Raw genomic sequence first — 21,808 nt, 5'->3', positions numbered from 1 at the left:
TTTAATCTGGTTTTATAACTTTATTATCCTGCTTATAAAGATTTTCTCAAAATCTGAAAACATTTTAGCTTTTTTATGTTACCATCCCTCTTATATACTCCTGAATAATTTCCAGAGGAGTGACTGGGTTTACTTACAGCTCTGTCATTACTGCACCTGAAATGGTTGAGAGAGAGATGGCTGGAAGAGTCTGCCTCACTGCCATTAACAGTGAAATTACAGGGGTGTGACACACTGTGCCTCCAGCTGGTCAGTGGTGCAGCTCTCGAGCAGAAAGGTAAAAATAAATCTGAGTTACAGGCTCCATACCAAACACAAATGGGTAAATGAAAATTATACCAGCAATTTTGTAACTTGGCAATGAGCACCAGAAGGATTATGCCACCCTTCCACCATATGCTGTTGTTCAGGATCTTCCTCTGTGGTGAAGAGGAAGGCAAAGACCTTCCATGAGTAAAAAGCAAGTAAGACAAGGGCTGAAAAGTTGCTGTGTTTCCTGCCTTATGAAGCCGGATGGGCAAAATGAAGGAAATGCATTAGAAAGCTGGTGCAGTGCTTCAAATAACTGGAGAAAGGGCTGCCTGATGTGGTTGGGTTTTTTTTGTTGTGGTTTTTTTTTGGTTTTTTTTTTTTTTTTTTTAGGAAGCACTTCATTGAACAATGTTATTTTATACTTCATTACTTTTTAACTGTGTCCAAAGGCTTATTTGTAGCATAAAGCCTTCTGATAGTCTGAATAGGAAGCTTTTTAATCTTAAGTGATACCTCCATAGAGTGGTTGAGGTTGGACCTCTGGATGTCATCTTGTCTAATCCCACTGCTCAAGCAGGGCCACCCGGAATCATTCACTCAGGACTGTGCTCAGACAGCTTTTGAATATCTCCAAAGGTGGAGGCTCCACAACCTCTTTGGGCAGCCTGTGCCTGGTCACCCTCACATAAAAAAGTTTCCTGATGTTCAGAGGGAACGCCCTGTGTTTCAGCTTGTGCTCATTGTCTCTTATGTTGTCACTGGGCATCACAGAAAAGAGCCTGGCTCCATCATCTTTGCAACTTCCCTTTAGGTATTTATATACACTGAGCCCTTTCTTCTCCAGGCTGAAAAGTCCCAGCTCACTCATCCTTTCCTCATAAGAAAAACGCTCCAGTCCCATGATCATCTTGGTGTACCTTGGTAGTTCACAGTTGTGAAAGCTAGCATAGATGGCAACCCAAGCATCTGATTCAGATTACGTATGAGAGACACAAAGTAGCAAGCAATTAACTTAAAATAGAACAGACTAGTAAAGAGAGCTGCTAACATGCAGAAGCATTAAATAAACTAATCCTACTTCAGCCAAGAGTCTACTACTACCCACAAAACAGTAACTTCTGTATTTATTTCCATGGAATGCATGTGCTCTTCAGTCTATGTGCCTGATGCATGGGTTTTTTCTTTTAGGTCTTGTTTTCTAAATGAAGCAAACAGACTTCTTTCTTCCTAGCAGTTGTTTCTGTTGGGGGAGCATCCCTGATGGCTGTTGACTTCTACAGTGAGGATTGCTTGGTCATTTAAATATAGTTTGTATATCTATAAATTTATATTTTTTTAATGGCATAAGTGAGTTTGTTAAAATGAGCCGTATAGCTAATAGAAAATTGTCCTAAATTAAATGAAGCCTGTCTTAAACTTTGGTCATTTGTTTCCTTAAATTACCTACCTGGCTACGCCTCCACCTAGTTGCTTGCAAAGTGATTAAGTGCTTACCCATGAAATATCCTGTAAATGCTTTGACATAGGTTGCTAACCCTAGACTGTAGTATGTCACTGTGATAAGACTAAAAATATCTCCCAGATAGACGGAGGTCATAATTACTGTCATACTTCCATCCTCCAGTGTTTGCAGCATAAGAGGAAAAACTGGAAATGTAAAGCCTCTGAGATTAATTCATCAACAGAAAAGCTTTTAAGTGCCACCAGTTTCAGGGAGAACACCAAGAGGTATGGGTATGCATGCACCACCAATGAATCCCTAACAGGTGTAAACATTCACAGACACATTACAGTGTTTCTACTAAAGATAGGCTAAGGTGTGTATAAAAGCTGGAGGGCTAAAGCATACTAGAAGCAGGATTAGCGTTACGTTGTTTAGGCTCTTCTTCTGTTTTTGCTTTTCCCCTTATATGAATAAGTTGATACTGTCATATGAAGTTCTGTAGAAGAAAATATACGACTTCTGTGATAGTTTTGCTGGGACAGGGTTTTTCTTCATAGTAGCTAGTATGGGGCTATATTTTGGATTTTTGCTGAAAACAATGTTGATAATACAGGGATAGTTTCATTACTGCTAAGCAGGGCTCACACAAAGCCAAGGCCTTCTGTGCTCCTCATCCCACCCCACCAGAGAGGAGGCTGGGGGTGCCCAAGAAGCTGGGAGGGGACACAGCCGGGACAGCTGACCCCAACTGGCCAAAGGGCTATTCCACACTGTATGGCATCATGCTGAGTATATAAGCTGGAGGAAGAAGAAGGAAGGAGAGGGATGTTCGGAATGATGGTGTTTGTCTTCCCAAGTAATGAAGTCTGGCTTTCCTGGAGATGGCTGAACCCCTGCCTGCCCATGGGAAGTGGTGAATGAATTCCAGTTTTGCTTTACTTGCTTGTGGCTTTTGCTTTATCTATTAAACTGTCTTTCTCTCAACCCATGAGTTTTCTTGCTTTTACCCTTCAGATTGTCTTCTCCATCCCACTAGGGGGGAGCGGGGTTGTGGTTAGGTGGTGCTTAGTTGCAAGCTGGGGTTAAACCTTGACAGTCCTTTTTAGCACCCAGTGTGGGGCTTGAAGGGTTGAAGAGGTAACAAATTTGATTGGAATGTGCTACGTCAATTTTATAGATGTTATTTTTGTTTAGCAATTAACTGGCAGGCTGCTGGGCTTGCTGTGGGGCTTGCTTGCCTTACTGTATATTGGTCTAGTGCTCGTTACTGGCTGCTTTTTGGTTTCGCTGCTCGCTGTACTGCTATCGCCTTACTGCGTTGTGCCTGGGAACATGCTGATAGCAGCCATGGTGATGCACCTGGGCTGGCAGATGGCCAGGGCATCGCTGCTGTTCGGGTGCTGCTGTACCAGACAGGCTGGAACTCCAGAGTGAACTTGAGTTGAAGGGACTGTGACCTGTGGGTGAGCATGCGGGAGCAGGACACCCCAAAGTGTCTGTGACCATGGGGAAGTCCACACCAGAGCAGGTACATCTTGAAGTGTCTGTGGCTGTGTTTGTGCTGCAGCAGGTATGCCTCTGAAGGGTTCTTGGCCCAAGGACAAGTGCACAGTGGAGAAGTACACCTCGAAGCATCTGTGGCTGTGGATAAGCCTGTATTATGGAATTTGACCTGAATTGCTTGAGAAAGGAAACAAAAAGGTGATGCCTTTGGCTCCTGTTGGCTGCCTGGAGCTAGATGCACCTGTGCCAGGAAGGGGGTGCTTTGGTAAAGGCTCAGATATGGTGGCAAGGCTCTTCAAGTGCTTGAGGAGTCTAACCTACAAATGAGGTAAAATGAGGAAAGCTTGTTGGCCACTGCAAGTCTGAAGATGAGTTTTGTGCCTACTCAGAGCTATTGTGAGAAACCCTTGTCGAGGCCCAAAGGCAGATTTCAAAGCACGTGAGATATTTTGTAATGAATCTGGATTTCTAGATGCTGCCTGCCTTCTGGCATAGGCAGCGTCTCTGAGAACCACGGTTCTGGGCCCTGAGGGGCTGATTAGGTAACCTTGTCAAAATAGCCTTTGGTGCTTTTTTTTTTTTTAATATTTCTGCGTGCTGGTTTTTAGTTGAGAAGTAAATACCTCGGAAATTAACTTATCATTATGAAGCCTGGTGCCCTTAGGTCAGTGGGTTATAGGAAATCGGCAGCCACAGATGGCAAGGTCTTAACAGCAGGGACCCGCAGCCAGAGCGTTTTATGGAGTCCTTGTGAAAAAAGCATCTCTGAAAAGTCTGTCTCTCTGATGCCATATCAAAAGTGCTTGATTTACTTAAAAAAACCCTCAAACAAAAAAACCCAAAATCCCAAACAGATTGCATTTAGAGATTATATTATTTTCTTGTGTGCCACCACCACCAAAGGCAAAAATCGGACCTAGAATGTCCTTAACTACTCGCTGGAAGCCTAACCTTCCTGAAATTTGGTTATCACCAACACCTTCACAGCTACATTAGTTTTAAATCTGCTGAAGATGTCACAGGGAGAGGGCTTGGAAATCTGTTCCTTGACTCTTACTAAAAGTATGTGCAGTATAATATAGCACTGGGGGAAGGACGGAGCCGTTCCAGGCATGTGCTCGGGCGGGCAGAGTGGCTGCATTCTGCCTCTTGTGCCCTGTGGGAGCAAGGAGGCAGAGAGAGATGCCCACCTATTCCCCAAACACTCTTCGGGCTTTTGGGGGAGAAGGAGGATAGCAGTAAGGAAACCTCTAGCAAAATCTCTTTAGTGCATGTTAAAACTTCCTGCTGTAGTTCTAAAGCGAGCTGTTTTTCAGGATGCTATACTAACACATAAGTTAAATTTGCCTACCCAACCCAGGTAAATTAACAGATTTTTGGGAACTGAAGTGACAATCAGCCCATGACAGACCCTGTGTTTATACATATACAAGTCAGTTTGTGATGACAGTAAAGCAGTGTTTCTCACATGTCCTCACTCACAGAGACACGAATACAGATCGTATTGGCATTAAGCAGCAACTCCCAGATAAATTTTTAATGCAGAGTCAGTTCCTATATGGCACTGTAAATGCTAGGCTGAAGGCTAAATATAAGTGTATGTAATCATCAATCAAGAAACTTCAATGGGAATGTGGAAATAGGTAACTGGCCAAATTATTTTCTGACTTTGATATGAATGCCTATTTGGTGCTTGGTTCCCTGGAGCTAAAGGATGAGATAATTGCCCCAACCTTCAGTCTCTGTTCTTTCTCCTGTTCCAAGATAAGGACACAATTCTAAGGTGGTTATTGCTTAATTATCTACATTATGATGCTAATATCCACCAGAGAAACACAGCTTTCTTTTTCAAGTGTTGCTGAGCAAGAATATTAAGTGGTCCTGCATTTGGGCAGGGGGAGCCCAAACTGGGATGTCCCCCTGCCTTGCTTCTTGGTGGGGGGACAAGGCCCATCAAAGCGGTTGATGGGGTGGGAGCCTTGAGGGGCTGGTGGTGCCTTTCCTGTGAGGAGAGGATGGCCATGATGAGGAGTGAGCTGCAAGCCCATGCCAAGGCAGTTGGCTTAGGAGCTGTGCTGGGTTCAGCTGGGACACAGTTAATTTTCTCCTTGGTGGCTGGTGCAGCGCTGTGTTTTGGATTTGGTGTGAGGACACTGTTGGTGGCACACTGATGGGTTCGGCTGTTGCTGGGTCACGTTTATACTCAGTCAAGGACTTTCCAGGTTCTGGGGCCCTGCCAGCGAGAGGGATGGAGGGGCACGGGGAATTGGGAGGGGACACGGCCAGGACAGCTGACCCCAGCTGGCCAAAGGGATATTCCATACCATGGGACGTCATGCTGAGTATATAAACTGGGGGAAGAAGAAGGAATGGGGCGGGGGGACATTCAACATTATGGCATTTGTCTTCCCAAGTAACGGTTACGGGTGATGGAGCCCGGCTTTCCTGGGGATGGCTGAACCCCTGCCTGCCCATGGGAAGTGGTGAATGAATTCCTGGTTTTGCTTTGCTTACATGTACAGCCTTTGCTTTACTTATTAAATTGTTCTTATCTCAACCCTCGAGTTTTACGTTTCCTCTGGGTGAGGGAGGAGTGAGCGAGCAGTTGTGTGGTGCTTGGTTGCTGGCTGGAGTCAAACCACAACAGGAACCAGCTGTGATTTTTATTTTTTGTTCCATAATTTTTATTTTACTATAGATAAATGCTTGTTAAACTACTGTTGGCATAACGCTGTTCTGTTATACACGGTTGTCTCCAGTATATATACCAAATAACTGAAATAATGCCATATCATCATCTATATTGCTTCTTAAGACACTTCTTAATGGAAGGGTAGTCCACAGGACTGAACTTTTAAATGTGCATCATTATAGTATTAAGATTTCTGATTTTGCCTTGTCACTTCTGCCAGTCTAGGAGGGGAGAATAGATGGGTGTGAAATATCTTGGGTTTAATCATGTCACTTAATCTAAGTCTTCTGTAAGGTACATATTGTTTGAGAGAGGTATAACTACTACTACCAGAAACTAGGAACCAAACCAACTCCTTTTCTTAAGCATCTCTCTGTATCAGCTATTCAGGCAATATATATTGAGAAAAAAATTCTCTCCTTTAAACTGTTTACTGCATTAACTAAACTGCCATATTTTATCCAATCTCTGTGGAAACAGATGTGCTATAATCTTAATTTATCCCTTGTCTTTCCTTCGCAACTGGGTTAAAAACTAACAAGTAAATGCAGCAACTGCAGACAAAGCTGGCAGGCTTAAACTGCAGTATTTGTATGGTAAAGAATTTTTCATATAGCTTGGAAAGGCATGGTTATGCCTTCCTGGTTTGGTTTATATTGAATCATAAAGAGCTCTAAAATCAACAGTGTCATGAAGAGATCTTGCTTGAGAGTGTTTGTAATCAGCCTTGAAGAACTGTAACTTAGTTGTGTATAATGAGATTGCACTATTCATAAAGTTGTAATTTTAAGTCAAACCTTCCAAGAAGCTTTCAATAGGAGCACTGCTTTGGGCCAAGAAATGGAAAGTGGACCAGTTTTGACTACTTGGTAGTAATTTATAAGGTATGGGAGATGTCATAAAAAATAAAGTCAGCAACCATATCAACAAGCTTACAGAATTCTAAATTGGAAAGCTGGGTTTGGGTTGGAGATTTTAATGTTTGGATGCTGATGATCTCTGAACATGCAAATGGAAGCAGCCAACCAAAACCGTATCTGTGAGTCCTTGCCTGGGAAAGCAAGTCTAGAAGAAAAGCAGATAAACAAGATAAATATTTCCTAAAATGCCAATCTCCTAACCCCATTTTTCTAAATACTGTTACAAGTACTATGAGTCATAGGAAAAGAGAACCAAAATGCTGCAATGACCAAATGTATATAGTTATCAGAAGAGTTTATTTGCCAAATGCTACCGAGGTCTATATTAAGTGGATTATACTGGAAGTCAGTGGTCTCGTCTATCCCCTACTGCCTTTTCAGTGGAGGTTTACATGTTGTCTGGAGGCAGCGTGCTGTGCTGGCAAAGGGGCACGTCCCAGCAAAACTGTAACCTGCAGACCAAAGGGAGTGACTAGGGAATAGTGTTATTTGGGGAGACTGGGGATGTGGTGCTGTGTCCAGCTTTGGATGCCTGGCTCAGCCCCTTGCCACCGACTGGGTAGCACAAGCTGCACTGTGAGAAACCTAAAAGAGAGTTCAAAACTAGAAAGAATTCTCTTTCACTAAAGCTATCGTTCATTTTCCTTCCTTGGCGAGAAGCAGATATCTTGGGGAGGAAAAAATGCAAGTGTAAGCGGCAGACAGATGGATACCATGGTATATCTTGTTGTGTACAAAGCCTGGCTCATATTTCATAATAGTCAACCATTATTTTGATGTTTTACTGCTACTTAAACTAGTTTTACTTTCCAGCCCGCAAGCATCATCTTTACAGGAACTGGGATTTAGGGGATGAAATAACATTCTTATTCTGCTCATGTTTCAGCCACTCAGGTTTTCCATTTGTTCACATCTGTATTTTTATAGAAAATTGATAGGCGCTGTAATTGCAGCCTGCTGAAAGCAAGTAGGTCAGAGCTACGCTTCCCATTCCAGAGGGACTGCTGGGACTGGAGAGACAGAAATACATCTGGACAGTTTTTCTTCCTGTGTGCTTGTCTGTGTGTCGCAGCCATTCATTAGATGCCTCGCAACTGTGCACCAAAATACTGTGTGGTATTAAACAAAATCAACCAGAGCATCTGTGTTTAAGAGGTCCCTCCCTGCTCATCTGTCATACTCCTCTTGACAAAAGGTTTTTTCAGGGTATTGTGCATTGGCCTCAGACTTACGAGGGAAAATTTCTCAGAATGCGCTGATGACAATTTCCTAGCATAGATGGTCAAGGAGCTAGTGAGGGGAGAGACCCTGCTGGACCTCCTACTCGGAAAGAAGGAAGAATGGGTACGAGGTGTGAAGGCTGGAGGCTGCTGTAGCTGCAGGGACCCTAAGATGGCAGAGCTCAGGATCCCAAGAGGAAAGGAGCAAGCAAAAGGAAAGGAGCAAGGCAAAAAGCAGGATCACACCCCTGGGCTTCAGGAGAGCAGACTTTGGCCTGTTCAGGGACCAGGAAGAATACAGAGACACTACCTAATCCTGCAGGGATGGAGGTTAGGAAAGCCAAGCCTGGTGAGGGATATGAAAGGCCACAAGGACTTCAACAATTTTAACAGCAACAAAAGGCAGACTGGGGAAAACGTGGGTGCAGTGCTCACGAGGACCTGGTGACAAAGGACACAAAAGTCTGAGGTACTGAATCCTTTCTTTGCCTTGGTCTTTACTGCTAAGACCAGCCTTCTGGAAGCCCAGGTCCTTGAGACCAGAGTGAAAGTCTGGAGCATGGGAGATGTTGTCCTCCTTGTGGAGAAGGATCAGGTCAGGGAACACTTAAACAAGCTGGACATACATAAGTCCATGGGATCTGATGGGATGTACCCATGAGTGCTATGCGAACTGGTTGATGCTATTGCAAGGCCCCTCTTGATTATCTTTGGAGAGTTATGGGAATTGGAGGAAGATCCCAAGGATTGGAAGAAAGTAAATGTCACTCCAGTTTTCAGGAGGGAGAATCTGGGTAACCCTTAGCTTTCCCTGCTATTTGTTTGCATTTAAATTGATGTGGATTATCAGTGTTGGTTACTATTGTATCTTCTGTCCTCTTATTTATTGATGCATAAAACTTCCTTTGTGGGTTAGGTACCAGTCACACTTGGAAAATGTATACAGAGAAGCACAATTGCAGTGAACTGCTCCTCATAAAAATTAGCACTTCAATGTGCAAAATGCCATCTCTAGTGAAGAAAAATGAATGGGTTTGCCACCTGTTTTTGCAGGGCCAGGGTTACACACCAAATATTCCAGCTTGTAGTCATGTGAGCTGTCACCTGGACTTCCATGTCACCTGGGCTGAGATTCAGGAAGGTTACTGTATTTGATTAAATGGTTGCATATTTCCACATAAAATTCAGGTGAATAATCACAGCCTTTCTTGACTATGTGGCTTTTCTCATAACTCCATGAAATCTAGTTTGAGACACACAAACTGTTTTTAAGGGATCTTGTCCATTCCTTGCTCTTTTTTTAGTTCATTTTCCAAATAATTGAAATCATATTGAAAGAGGTATCATTTACCGTGGGGGCAAAGGGAATTCAATCATGCACAGATAGATGAAGTGTTGCTACGTGGTTTATTTATTTTTATTTATTTTTAAATCCTTTTTCTATAACCAGGTCACTGTAAAAATTCTTATATTTCTCCATGGTTTTGTTTAGTACCAAGGTGGGATCTATCCCCAGAAATTAGATTTGTAAGCTGCAGACATCTTCCTTTGAGCTAGTTACCCCACGCTCTCCTTCCATAGTCAGGAAATAAGTATTTCTGAAGTATAGTTTCTCCAAGGTAAACAAAAGTTATTAGAGGTCATTAAACTAGATATTTTTGAAGTACTTCTCTGACTGTACACAGAGTGACTAATGAGCATGAATTGTTCATCCATAAATACTGTGTTTCAGAGATGACAGTGAGATAGGATATAGTGTATATGTTGTGGTGGTGTTTGGTGTGGTTTGTTTTTTTTTTTTCTTTGCTGTGTACGTACTTATCTTTTAAGACTGGCACCTAGGAATTCTGTTCAGCTCTCATGGTTTATCACTTTCAATAAGCATAGTAACACTGAGCAGTTTTCAGTGTAAAAGATGCCTTTGTATTGGCTGCAACAGTCTGCTGCAGTGCTGGGATGCCTGGGAAAACAAGCTGAATCAGCCCACTCCTGGCAGCTACGCCACTGCTGTCTCAGACAGAGATGCTTAAAAAAGCAGTTGATGAAAACACTACCTTCCTCTTCTGAAGGCGGCTGCTGTGCTTGCATGCAGCTGTTCTTTCTAATGCATGGATGTAAGTTGCAAAGAGTAATTTTTGCTGGCACATCATGAAAATTTAAGAGACACTAAAGACAGACGATAGGTTCTCAAAGACATGTGAGCCAAGGAATATTTCACCTTTGCTGGCCCCAGGAATGTTTTTTGAGGAACATAGCATATAGCTGATGATTACTGAGAGCTTGTTTTACTTGTAAGGTGGAACAAATATCTTCCTGCAAAATTTTTTTTTTTTTTTTTAATACCCCACTGTAAGTAATTTACACCTTGGCTGGATTTCTAAGTCTGACTTTTGTTGCTGCTGTTGTGGGAACAGAATTCTCAGCCATATGGCATGACATCTTAATTTCTATGTGACAGTAAACAGGATCCATTACTCAGTTTTTCAGTGGTGCAAACATTTACTTTTATGAAGGTTTTTCTTAGGGCAACTCTATACTAAAGTAGAGAACAAAAATACAGCATGTAATGAGCAAAATCTCTCCAAAGGGCAATTTGGACTTTAAATGTTTAAAAGAATACTTTGGTCTTTTGCATAAATCTAAAGTTTGCCCGTTACAGTAATAAATTTTTAATCTGGCTAAATTAAGCTTTTTTCACTCAATATAATGCTATTTCTATAATTCCTTGTTAACTGCTGAATCGCTTAAATGCCATGTGAAAAACCCAGTTCCTCCCTACAACTTCTTCGTTAAGCATTCTTTCACAAGCTGAGGGAAAACGACATTACTTTGATACTGATGTTTTCCATTTGTTAAGAGTTTGAATGAAAAAAAAATTTATAAATACTAAACATGAAAACAGCACTAACTGTTACTATAAGAAAATGGAATTGTTAGGGTTGTGGACTTTTTTCCCCCCTTTAAGCACAGTACTTCTAACACAATTGATTAATACAACTTGCATTAGCTTAATACAAATGCCTAAAACCCGTGCATGGTAGGGCTAGAAAGTATGTTATTACCTAATACTGTGCTTCAGCTGAGTACATTGACTGAATGCCATCAGAACTTGAAGACTAATTTACAGTTCTAGTATTTGACAAGGCTTCCTGCATTACTTTATTGCTGTTTTGTAATATGTGTTTATAACATTTCTTAAATAAAAGCAGTCTGCTTCTCAGTGATCAAACCTATTATGTCATAAAACTGAGAAGTATTCCAGACTAAATCACTAAAGATCACAGAACGATTTAGGTTGGAAAAGACCTTTGAGAGCATCAAGATGAACAGTGGAGAAAATATGCACAGATTTATGGGGAGAAAACACTGCTTAATCTCATTTACATAAATACAAACCACACTCCGAAAATGCTAGCATATAGACGTGGACTATCACAGCACTCCTATGTTAAAACTAACCTTCTTCAGAATGAAATTTTCAGCACTTAGCAAGGAAAAATGCCATCCTTGAAGACCACAAAACTTGAAAGAACTCCATGCTTCTTCTCATGTTACTGCAATATATTCCTTTTATTTATTATTGTCTCAGAGGAAGAATGTTACAATGTAGTGTTTGAAGCAGCATTTACTTGGCAGCAGAGGACAAAGGATGCATACAAACACAGGCAGAAAAACAACTTTATACATAACCTCATATTCAGAACAAAAATAAAAGCCACCGAATTCACTACTGAGACTTATTTTTTTACTTATGTAGGGGGGTATTTTTAAGGATTCTTTGTCTAGAGAATGATGTAGTTTGATAAAAGCCATATACTTTGCACAGAACAGAATATAAAGCTATTTCCAATACTACTCATGAAGATAGGTCTGAGGTAGAAAGGTGGTCACGGCTTTCCTCTTCTGTAAAATGTGGGTGTTTTATTCCTCAAAATAACTACACTACTTATATTTAATAAATGAAGCATTTATAGAGGCCAGCATCTTCTCTTTCCACCTTGACAATTTTGCTCCACTCAGAAGTAATGTTTAGCATTTATATAGAGCTTTTCATATACTAACTAAGCAAGCCCTACAACAACTTTGAGAGGTAAGTACTATCATCCCCATTTTACAGGTGGGAAAACAGAGGCAGAGTGGTTAAATAACTTGCCAAAGGGTTCAGAAAGAACTGGCACCAGAGCCAACATTAGAACGTGGTCAGCGCTGTGCCCAAATGACTCTTTGAGCAGCAACAGTACAGGAGTGAATACTGCGGGTGCAGGACAGTGTAGCTGGCACCACTTCACAAAAACACTAGAAATTTCTGACCTGCTGTCTTAAATGTGCTCTAGCATTTTTCGGTAGCAGTAGAGAATTTGCAACTCTTCCAATACCATTTTGAGATTATTATTTTTCTTCTCTTCAGTAATAATTAAGAACAACACAGTTTTGTTTCTCTCTACTATACATGAAATATATTGCATGCAGTTTTACCAATTAAAGGTATGTCCTGAAATTAAAGCAATTGTCCATGCAGCATTGTAAACTCTGTGAATACATTAAAATATCTTATGATCATTTTAAAACTAGAGCTCAGCTGATCAGTGACATAACTTTCCCGTAATCATCCCTACTTAAAGTACATAAATAAATGATTTCAAAGATAAAGATGAGTTGCAAGACTACAATGCCAAAGGATTTCTAAGTGCATTGCAGTTTTGAAGAGAATGTTCTGTTGCTAGTAGTATTGGAAAGGGCTTTCTAATTGTCTCTTCATTTCCAAGAGGCAGACAAGAGAAGGGGATCTCACTGAAATGAGCTTTACTTCACAGACTGTAAATTCCAAAACTTGAAGCAAGTTTGGCACAGCAGGGAACAGCAAAGCTTTGTCTCTGAACAAAGTTGGGAGAAATTACACTAACATAGACCTTACTAAAAACAATTTAAGCTATCATCTAAGTCCTCTTCTTAGCTATCTCCTGATTCAAAAGTAAAGTAAGGCTTAAAAAAAGAAAGAACCCTCCAAACGGAGTGTGTTGGCTGGAAATACCTAAAGGAAAACTAAGAATACTATTTTGGTGCATGAGGATGATTATGACTCAAAAAAAGAGTTTACTTTGTCTAATAGACTTAAAATACTGTAGCTTGCACCCAGTGGCGATTTTTGTTAACCAGTAACAATAATACAGATTATGGGAACTTCATATGCCAATCCTGAAAATAATTCAAGGGTATTCTGAAATTTGTGTGGTCGGATGGTTAGCATATAAATAATCAGTACAGAATATTAAATGTATGAGAATATAACTAAGGGTATTTTACAATGTAAAAGTAATGAGCTGAAAGGAATGTATAAATGTAACATTTTGCTCCAAACTCCTTATGCAGTCCTCTTTACGATTATCAAAAAGAACGTATATAAAGCCCCTGCCCCTTTTCACCCAGCTGTATATTTATACAAATCAGTGACAAATACTCCACTGCTCATTAATTTACAGTTGCATAGAAAGGGAAGAAGAAGAAGAGAAAAAAAAAAAACAGCAATACTATAAAAACAACATCCTCGTCTTTGGGTATTCAGTGTTTTACTGTTTCAAGTAGAACACGCAGTCAGAGCGAACAGCATGTCCCAGGGTCCCATGCAGTCTTCTGATGAAGTGGAACTCACGATTGGTGGTTTGTAGAAAAGGGCTGTACTGCACATCAGGAAGCACTGGTCAATGTCCCAATGAACTCTTTACATTGCCTGTCATGATAAGAAATAACCATGTCAGTACCGTGTTCACACACGTTAGAATGCTCTAACTACTGTGGGCTTGGTTCAGTTAAGGACTCCGGTGTCCTTTTACAAAACTCCTGTATTTTAAAAATTGAGCTGTATTGGTCCAAGACTCAGCAAGTCACTGAGGAATGTTGTTAAAAGAAAACTAATTTTACTATACTGCAGTGTTTAAAATTCTTGTTGAGTAAGGTCCAGAGGATGTTAGTCTACAGAGCAGTAAATATGACTTAAAGACTTCTCCATGTTCTGAACCCATGGAAAAAAATTGTTTAGGCAAACTACTGTCTTATCTGAAGCCTAAGTGGTAAAAACAGAGTATACAGTCTGGATTTGGACTCAGCCCCTTCACATGTGAAGCTTGTTTCCAGGCTCCTGTTTCAGGATTCTGTTCCTGAACAGACAAATGTGCCTTCTCTAATGGTTCTGGAAGGGTAAGTTTGCAGTGACACCATTTGGAAATCATCCTGTATTTAAATAAATAAATCAATCAATCAAATGCTTTTTCAGGAAGATTTGTGTTTTTCACTGATAACACCGAAAGCTATCTCCATGCCTGCTTAGACGAAGGATTTCTGAAAAACCCTAGTTTAATTCACTAATTTAACTTAGGAGACTGAAACGCAGTCCAAGTTGACTGAATGAAATGCAGGGCGTGATTCATCCCATTCTCATCAGAAATTCCTGTTTGGGAAGACAATCCAACAGTCCAAGAAAGTGTTTCCACAGTAATATTCCTGAATTTTTAGATATTCATTCTGGGGAAATCTGACCTTGCAAACTGTTGATTAATGGATAGGATGAAGCAATTTGGGGGTATAAATAGCCTCTTTCCCTACCACTTAATTCTTCTGAAGTCTCACACAGCAATTTGTGGTAGTCTTTAAAACTTATTTAACAATGAAACCTTCAAAGAACTCTGCAGTGACACAAGATTATGTCATTCCTTATTTGGCACACATGGGCTCCAATATCAACCTAATCCTACAGCAAGTGTTTTTCTTCTTTCTGTTACTTTTAACAAAAAAATAACTGACCACTCATACCAGTTAGATTTTCAAAACCAAGTATCTAAATAACAGATTTTTTTCAACATTTTTGTGAACTTTGAGAGTAGCCAAATTTCTGTTTTGAGTTTGTAAAGTGGTTGCCTACTGGGAGAAGATAGCTTAATCCAGCATCTTAAGATGCTGTGTGGCTCTTGATCGTTGTGCCCTGGTGCCCATAGCGCCCAAAATGGAGCTACGGGCATCAGGGCACAAGGTCACATGGAAGCCTTTGTAAGAACCAGCTTTGATCTTGCAAGCCGATGCTGGCTTGAAACTAACTGGCCCTCATAGATGCAAGGTGATTCCATCTGGTCAACATCCCAGAACTGCACACCATAGTACCTTTGGCAATGGCTGAACTAGCGGGAATTTTCTATTAACTGGGATATTCCAGAATCTAGTCTTCCTGTTATGTTGGTCTAGCTTCCAAATAGACTTCTAGGGAAAAATATAGAAAAATATCCAGCCACTTTGCTTTAATAGAACTTATCAACTTATTTTGCTTCCAATGACTATGCAAGTATGTAAACATGTCTCATACCTGTGGTCTGCCAGTGAAACTTGCTGCAAATAGAAAAAACAAAAGAACTTTAGAAATGTACATGATTCTGCATCTTGGCAGTTTAAAAACAAAGCCAGTATTAGGAAAATATGTACTACAGAAGAACAAAAATATTATTTAAAAAAAATATGCATTCAACTGGAATGTGTTGTAATGGTCTACGCGTAACTTCACAAATTTACCTTTCTCTTAAGAAATGTATAGCATTATGAATATATAGATGTTATGAATTGTTCTTTTTCATTACTTGGAACCATATAGACCTATATATAAAGTAGTGTATTATAATATCGTCTGTTCAAAATGCTTTGTTCTGGAACTCGCTCTTGCACAGACAGGACTGCTGCACTGTGTTGCACACCTACCTAGTTCTGATGACCGATCTTATAAATAAGGAAGGAAAAGAGGCATTATAAGCATAATCAAAGGATCTGGGGAGCAAAAAAAACACCCACCCCAAACTCCACCATTAAGAGCAGTGCCTTACTATAGGAATAATTGATTTATCAGGGTTATTTGGAGTAAGTAGAAATACCGATTTCAAGATGAATTATAACCTGAAACCCATAAAATCAAATATAGCAAATATGAAGATTGGCTCTATTATACAGTCAAGATAGAATAAAAATAATCTATGTAAGGCTCAGATGCTAGTAATTCCTTAATGAAAGCTGCAGTCAGAGTAGGAGAGACTAGTAGGGATGAGGTGGTAAGAAAAATAGCTTTTTCCCTTTTTTTTTTTTTTTAATAAATGGACATGATATGTTGAACATGAAGGCTGTTCCAATAAAATTTAGCTTGGATACAATTAAAAAAGGGTAATGATATTAGTTTTTAAGGTTAGGAATATTATGATGCTCTTGAAACAGATTGCCTAGGGAGTCTGCGTCTTTGGAAGTTTTACAGAACAGGTTAGACAGTTGTCTGTCCAGAAAGACAGATCACTCTCAAAACAGCCACAGGAAAAGATGATGGACCTTCCTTAGCAAAACTCATGGAGTTTAATGCACTCTGTTGGGAAGGACAGACTAAAACCCTCATTCCAGGCTTCTAAAACAGTGTATGAATCTTACATAGTTACATGTACGCCTAGTAAATCTCCCAATTAAGTGATGTTATAGAATGACTGAAGAAAAGCAAATGTAATTAGTACCTACTAAGTGGGGTGTGATGGTTTGATTTGATTTCTACAGCAGCATGACCATGACAAAGGGAAAAATCACATGAAATTTGGAACTGACTTCTTTTAATCTTAAATGCTCAAATACATCTCCCAATATGAAAGTATATGGGGCCGTGGTTTTAACTTGCAGTCCCCTCCTGTCTCATTCAGGGTATAGTTTCATGGATGTTAGTTTACTGTATAGTTTTTCTCCATGTTTCCTGATTGCAGAGAATAGCCATCATTGTCAAGCTGGCCCCAACACAGGGCAATTTGCTTTAGATTCATCTGGGCCAAATGACCAGGTAGTATGCAAGACAGTAATTTGCAAAAACAGGAATTGATACTGGAATTGCATTTACTACTGATTCGTAATACACACACGTGCCCTTGTGTTGAGTAGTCCCACTAGCTGTTGACTTCAAGAAGAGATGCTCCTTAGAATCAAATCCTTAATCTGCAAAAAGATAGGCTCTGAACTATTGAACTCAATGAAAAATCTCAAAGGACAGCTGAAATGACCTTTTTTGCTACATCCTAATTTGCTTTCTCAAAACATGCAAAGTGCTTCAGTGATGCAGTTCTTCACAGCCAAGCAATGTACATACAGGAGACAAAAGGGGTATTTTAACAGGGTTCACCAAGTTTACGAAATAGAACAGGGTTCACTCCCAGTGCTTCTAAAAAGCCTGGGCATAAAGACCCTCCCTCTCACTTGTGCCTTTTAAACCTGACCATCATTATTACATTTCATTTGAAAGAACTGTTGAAAGTTTAAGAATGTATTGAAGTTTTCCCTACTCTTTTTCTGAGCCAAAAGGGCTGCAAGTGAAGATTATATATGTATGCATATATTTGAAAAAAACAATACACATGAATAACGCAATCTGTACAAAATACTGCTGGAACCAGAAAGATGGCTCCCCACTTCTGCGAGTGCAGTAACGCTCTGGAAGGAGCGGGATGAGTGGAAATGTAGGTCGGTTGATACAAGCCATGCACAGGAAACCAATTGGTTTTCCTTTTGAATTCTCTTTAATAGACACAGAATAAAAGAACACCTTTCATTGAAAGGTGTTATGTGCTGCGTTAACAGTTATTTCCTCTGGTCAGTTAGTTTAATAACTAGTTTAATAATTCGTTCAGGCAGTCAGGACTAGGCTACAGTCCCCCTCCTGTTGCCTAAGGCCTTTTTTCCCAAGTTTTACTAGTCAAACAGTATTCAAAACTTCTGAATCTACATTCACTTAGGTTTACATAAGGTTTGTAACAGCAGCTAATGGCATTCTTCTTCTCTTTTCCCTAATGGGGGCACAGCTGAAAATTCCATATGGAGCTATAGGCTTTTTTTACAGTGAATCACTTCCACTTAAAACATGAGAACATTTGTTTGTTTACCTTCACAAATAGTGTCTATTGAGGAACTTTAAAGAATACAATTATGGGGCTCGTGTATCTTGACAAGAAATCTCATCACAGTGAAGATTTTTTCCCTAGTCAATACCACAAGAATTATTTTCTTTTTCTTCAAAAGACTGCCTCAAATGCAATACTATTCTCAGAGACTTATTTTGTTACACTTACAGCAGCAAGCTGGAAACGTGCTGTTGATTTGCTCCATAACATCTGTTAGATCTGTGTTGGTATCATGAGGTGGAACTAACAAGTCATCTGCAGATATGACAACAAAAAAGAGCAATGAATTTAGTAATGAGAGCAGACAAAAAAAAAAAAAGACGACAACTCTCTGAAAGGCATTCTCACCCAACATTCTAGTTAAATGCTCCTTTATATTTCATGGAAAACCACTATCTGAAACCTTTTTTAACTTAATGTGCAGGAACTGTCATTGATAATTGCCAGCCTTGGGAAAGGAGGTGAAAGTTATATTATTGATTTGCAGAAGAACTCATTTCTCTTTTATTAAAGCTTAACCATTGCACCCAAGATTTAACTGCAATAAATTGCCAAGAAGGAACAGTATATAAGAATTTACAGTTAAAATAAATAAAAGGCATACAAGATGAGGGAATTATACTCAGTAGCTACTCAATTAAAATTCTGTTCCATTTTCAGATGATTAGTCATGTAACTTTCAGACCAAATACACTATTCTTTTTACACTATTTTTTTTTTTTTGGGGGGGGGGGGGGGGGGAAGATTTATCTTTTAGATGGGCTTTATTCAATATGCACCAGCAATTTCACTAGTGTTAAAATCTTTCTTGCCATTTTTTATTTAAATGCTGCTTAAAATTAGCCAAGGGAATGGTTACGGAATACAGCTGGCTCTGTTCTTGGCATTGTTATTAGACAGCATCTCTCATAAATCTACCATTGCATTAAATGAGACTGGAAGAAGTTCCACATTTTTCCAGATAAATTAAAGTAAGAACACATGCCAGTGCTGAATGAAAACTTTTCAGTATGCAAGAAATGCTGGCAAAGAGCCTGGAATACAAGTCTTATGAGGAGCAGCTGAGGGAACTGGGGTGTTTATCCTGGAGAAAAGGAGGCTCAGGGGGACCTTGTCTCTCTACAGCTACCTGAGAGGAGGCTGCAGTGAGGTGGGTGTTGATGTCTTCTCCCAAGTAACAAGAGACAGGACAAGAGGACATGGCCTCAACTTGTGCCAGGGAAGGTTTAAATGGGATATTGGGAAAAATTTATTCAATGAAATGCTGGTCAAGCATTGGACAGTCGAGTCACCATCCCTGGACGTATTTAAAAGATGTGTAGATGCGGTGCTTAGGGACGTGGTTTAGTGGTGGACTCAATGATCTTAAGGTCTTTTTCAACCTAAAGGACTCCATGAATGTTCTTCCTGTTTTCCACAGAAATATAATCACTTGCAATCTATAACACAAAGGCTTGAAAACAAAAACAGGGAGGAAATTTCACATAAGATAATTTAAGAAAAATCTTTCATTTCCCCCCCTAATTTAGAGCATTCAATGGTCTGTAGTTATTTCTGCTAACTCCCAGTGGAATTAATGAGTTCTGATATTGGAGAATTTAGAATAGTCTTTCAAGCGAGAAATGTCCTTATGTGCAAAGGCTGTACACTTAAATACATCAAGAATTCCTAAAGATGGGAAGTCTTTGAGGGGTGGGATCATCAAAATATCACGCTAAGCAAAGGATACAGCAGATTTTTTTAAAGCAGATATTGGAAGCTTCTATTACACGTTTTGTACATTTGTTCCTGTATCTGACAGATTTCCTGGGTGCACACATGTAGGAGAAAGAGCTGTTGAACATTTCAGTTCAATGAAATCTGGTTCCCTCTTCAGTGACGATGGATTTGCCCAGTAAATTCACTTGCTCAAAACAGATAGGACCAAGAAGTCTATTGACAGAAATCCACTATTCAGTCATGTGGATTCTTGTGATACCACAGCTGTTTGCAAGCGTGGGGGAGCAACAGCTCCAGCTGCAGTAAAGTCTTGTTCCCAGCAGCATCACAAAGATCAGTTCCTTTTTATTGATAAATCTTTTCAGAAAGATGCCAACAAACCTATTCAGTAGTCACCCACAGACCCACACAGCATGTTATCTGATCAAAACACTTACCTGTCTGATGAAACTGTGAGCTTGTCTCTTGCTCCAGCGGGTAGCCAAGGACAGAGTGCTGGGGTGAAGCACAGGGGGAGGCGCCATTAACCCGGGAGTCTGACTCGGGCTACATTAATGAGAATAATACCCAAATTTAGATAAATTGTATCTACAGAATCTAAGCGTAGGCTTGCATGCAATCATCCTGCTCCTTTCCTCTTCTATGTGCTCTTGTTTGTTCTCCAAACTCACTAAAGATGGCTTAGGTCTATATAACTGTTGGGGGAAAAAAAACCCAAACCAACAATTTGTAAAAGAAAATTCAGACTTAAGTGTTATTCTAATGAGGCACCAGTTGATGGTTGTCCTGGTTTTGGCTGGGATGGAGTTAACTTTCTTCTCAGTAGCTAGTACAGCGCTGTGTTTTGGCTCTGATACAAGAACACTGTTGATAACACACTGATGTTTTTAGTTGTTTATACTAAACCAAGGACTTTTTGGCTTCCTGGGTCCTGCCCGAGAGAGGGCTGGAGGGGCACAAAAGACTGGGATGGGACACAGCCAGGACAGCTGACCTGAACTAGCCAAAGAGGTATTCCATACCGTGGGACATCATGCCTGGTATATAAACTCGGGGGGTGAGCTGGGGCGGGGGGGGGGGCGGGGATCGTTGCTCAGGGACTGGCTGGGCATCGGTCAGCAGGTGTGAGCAGTTGTACTGTGCATCACTTGGTTTCCTTTCTCCCTTTTCCTCTGGATTTTATTCTTTTCCCCATCTTTCCATTATAACTGTTATTGTTATTAGTATTGTTATTATTATTGTTGTTGTTGCTGTTATTGTTCTTACCTTTTTATCTGTTTAAATTATTAAATTGTTCTTATCTTAACCCTTGAGTTTTACATTCCTTTCCCATTCTCCTCCCCACCCTTTTGGGTGGAGGGGAGTGAGCCAGAGGCTGCGTGGTGCTCGGTTGCCAGCTGGGGTTAAACCACAACAATGATAAAAACAACGTTCTGTTGCGAGCACACACCATACAAACACAGTGTACAACCCTAACAGTCTGCTGAGGCTTTCAGTTCAGCTATGCAGAAAGACTACACAATGGTATTATTGGGGTTGTACATATATGTATGGATGTATACATACATATACACAGAAGACATTCAGCTAAGGTCCCCTAAGAAGCTTTCCCGGGGTGACTGATCATGCTTAGAACAACTGTTCAATCATGAACAGTTCTGCAAAACTCCTTCACAATCCAGCTGAGTGAAGACTCAAGATTGAAAAGAACTTTGTTAAGCCTTAAAAAGTGGTATCTAGCCATCGCTCCCGCTGGCGCTGCTTCTCAATGGTGTGGAGGACACCAAATTGTCAGGAAACTATGTACTATGTAATCTCCAGAAAATTATGCGAAGGAAACCATATACTTTGAAAACTGTGTTGTAGGCAAGCCTTTCTGGACTCTTAAATTCACCTTAAGAATTAAACACGAAGTTCCATATTACATTTAGTTGTATACATGTACGTACTTGAGATTATGTATAAGTATACACATATGGACACAGAGTAAGAAAAGACCGTAAGACTCCTTCACTATAACAACTCAGAAATATTGGAAGGGATCTTGCTCAGGCATTTTTGGTTTTTCCTCTTTTCCTTCTTTCTTATAAGAAATCCTTTGAGGAAGA

At 40.2% G+C, this 21,808-nt stretch overlaps 1 protein-coding gene across 7 annotated transcripts in view; it reads right to left on the bottom strand.

The window, feature by feature from the left end:
• Nucleotides 1-590: 590 nt before the first annotated feature.
• Nucleotides 591-21,808, bottom strand: part of UTRN (utrophin) — a gene marked incomplete at its 3' end in the record, with an annotated part of 398,254 nt that continues 377,036 nt past the window's right edge. For all 7 annotated transcript variants that reach the window (XM_080390591.1, XM_080390592.1, XM_080390594.1 and 4 more), the window contains 4 exons: nucleotides 20,138-20,246; nucleotides 18,150-18,236; nucleotides 15,383-15,405; nucleotides 591-13,759 (listed from right to left, as the gene is read on the bottom strand). In XM_080390591.1, the coding sequence (XP_080246717.1) occupies nucleotides 13,751-13,759; nucleotides 15,383-15,405; nucleotides 18,150-18,236; nucleotides 20,138-20,246 (228 nt within the window). The remainder of the gene's footprint in view (nucleotides 13,760-15,382; nucleotides 15,406-18,149; nucleotides 18,237-20,137; nucleotides 20,247-21,808) is intronic.

The sequence above is a fragment of the Falco punctatus genome (genome assembly GCF_963210335.1).
Source record: "Falco punctatus genome assembly, chromosome: 5".
In the NCBI taxonomy this organism is placed as follows: Eukaryota; Metazoa; Chordata; class Aves; order Falconiformes; family Falconidae; genus Falco; species Falco punctatus.
Note: the sequence above shows the minus strand (reverse complement) of the source record. Positions and strands in the feature narration are given on the sequence as shown.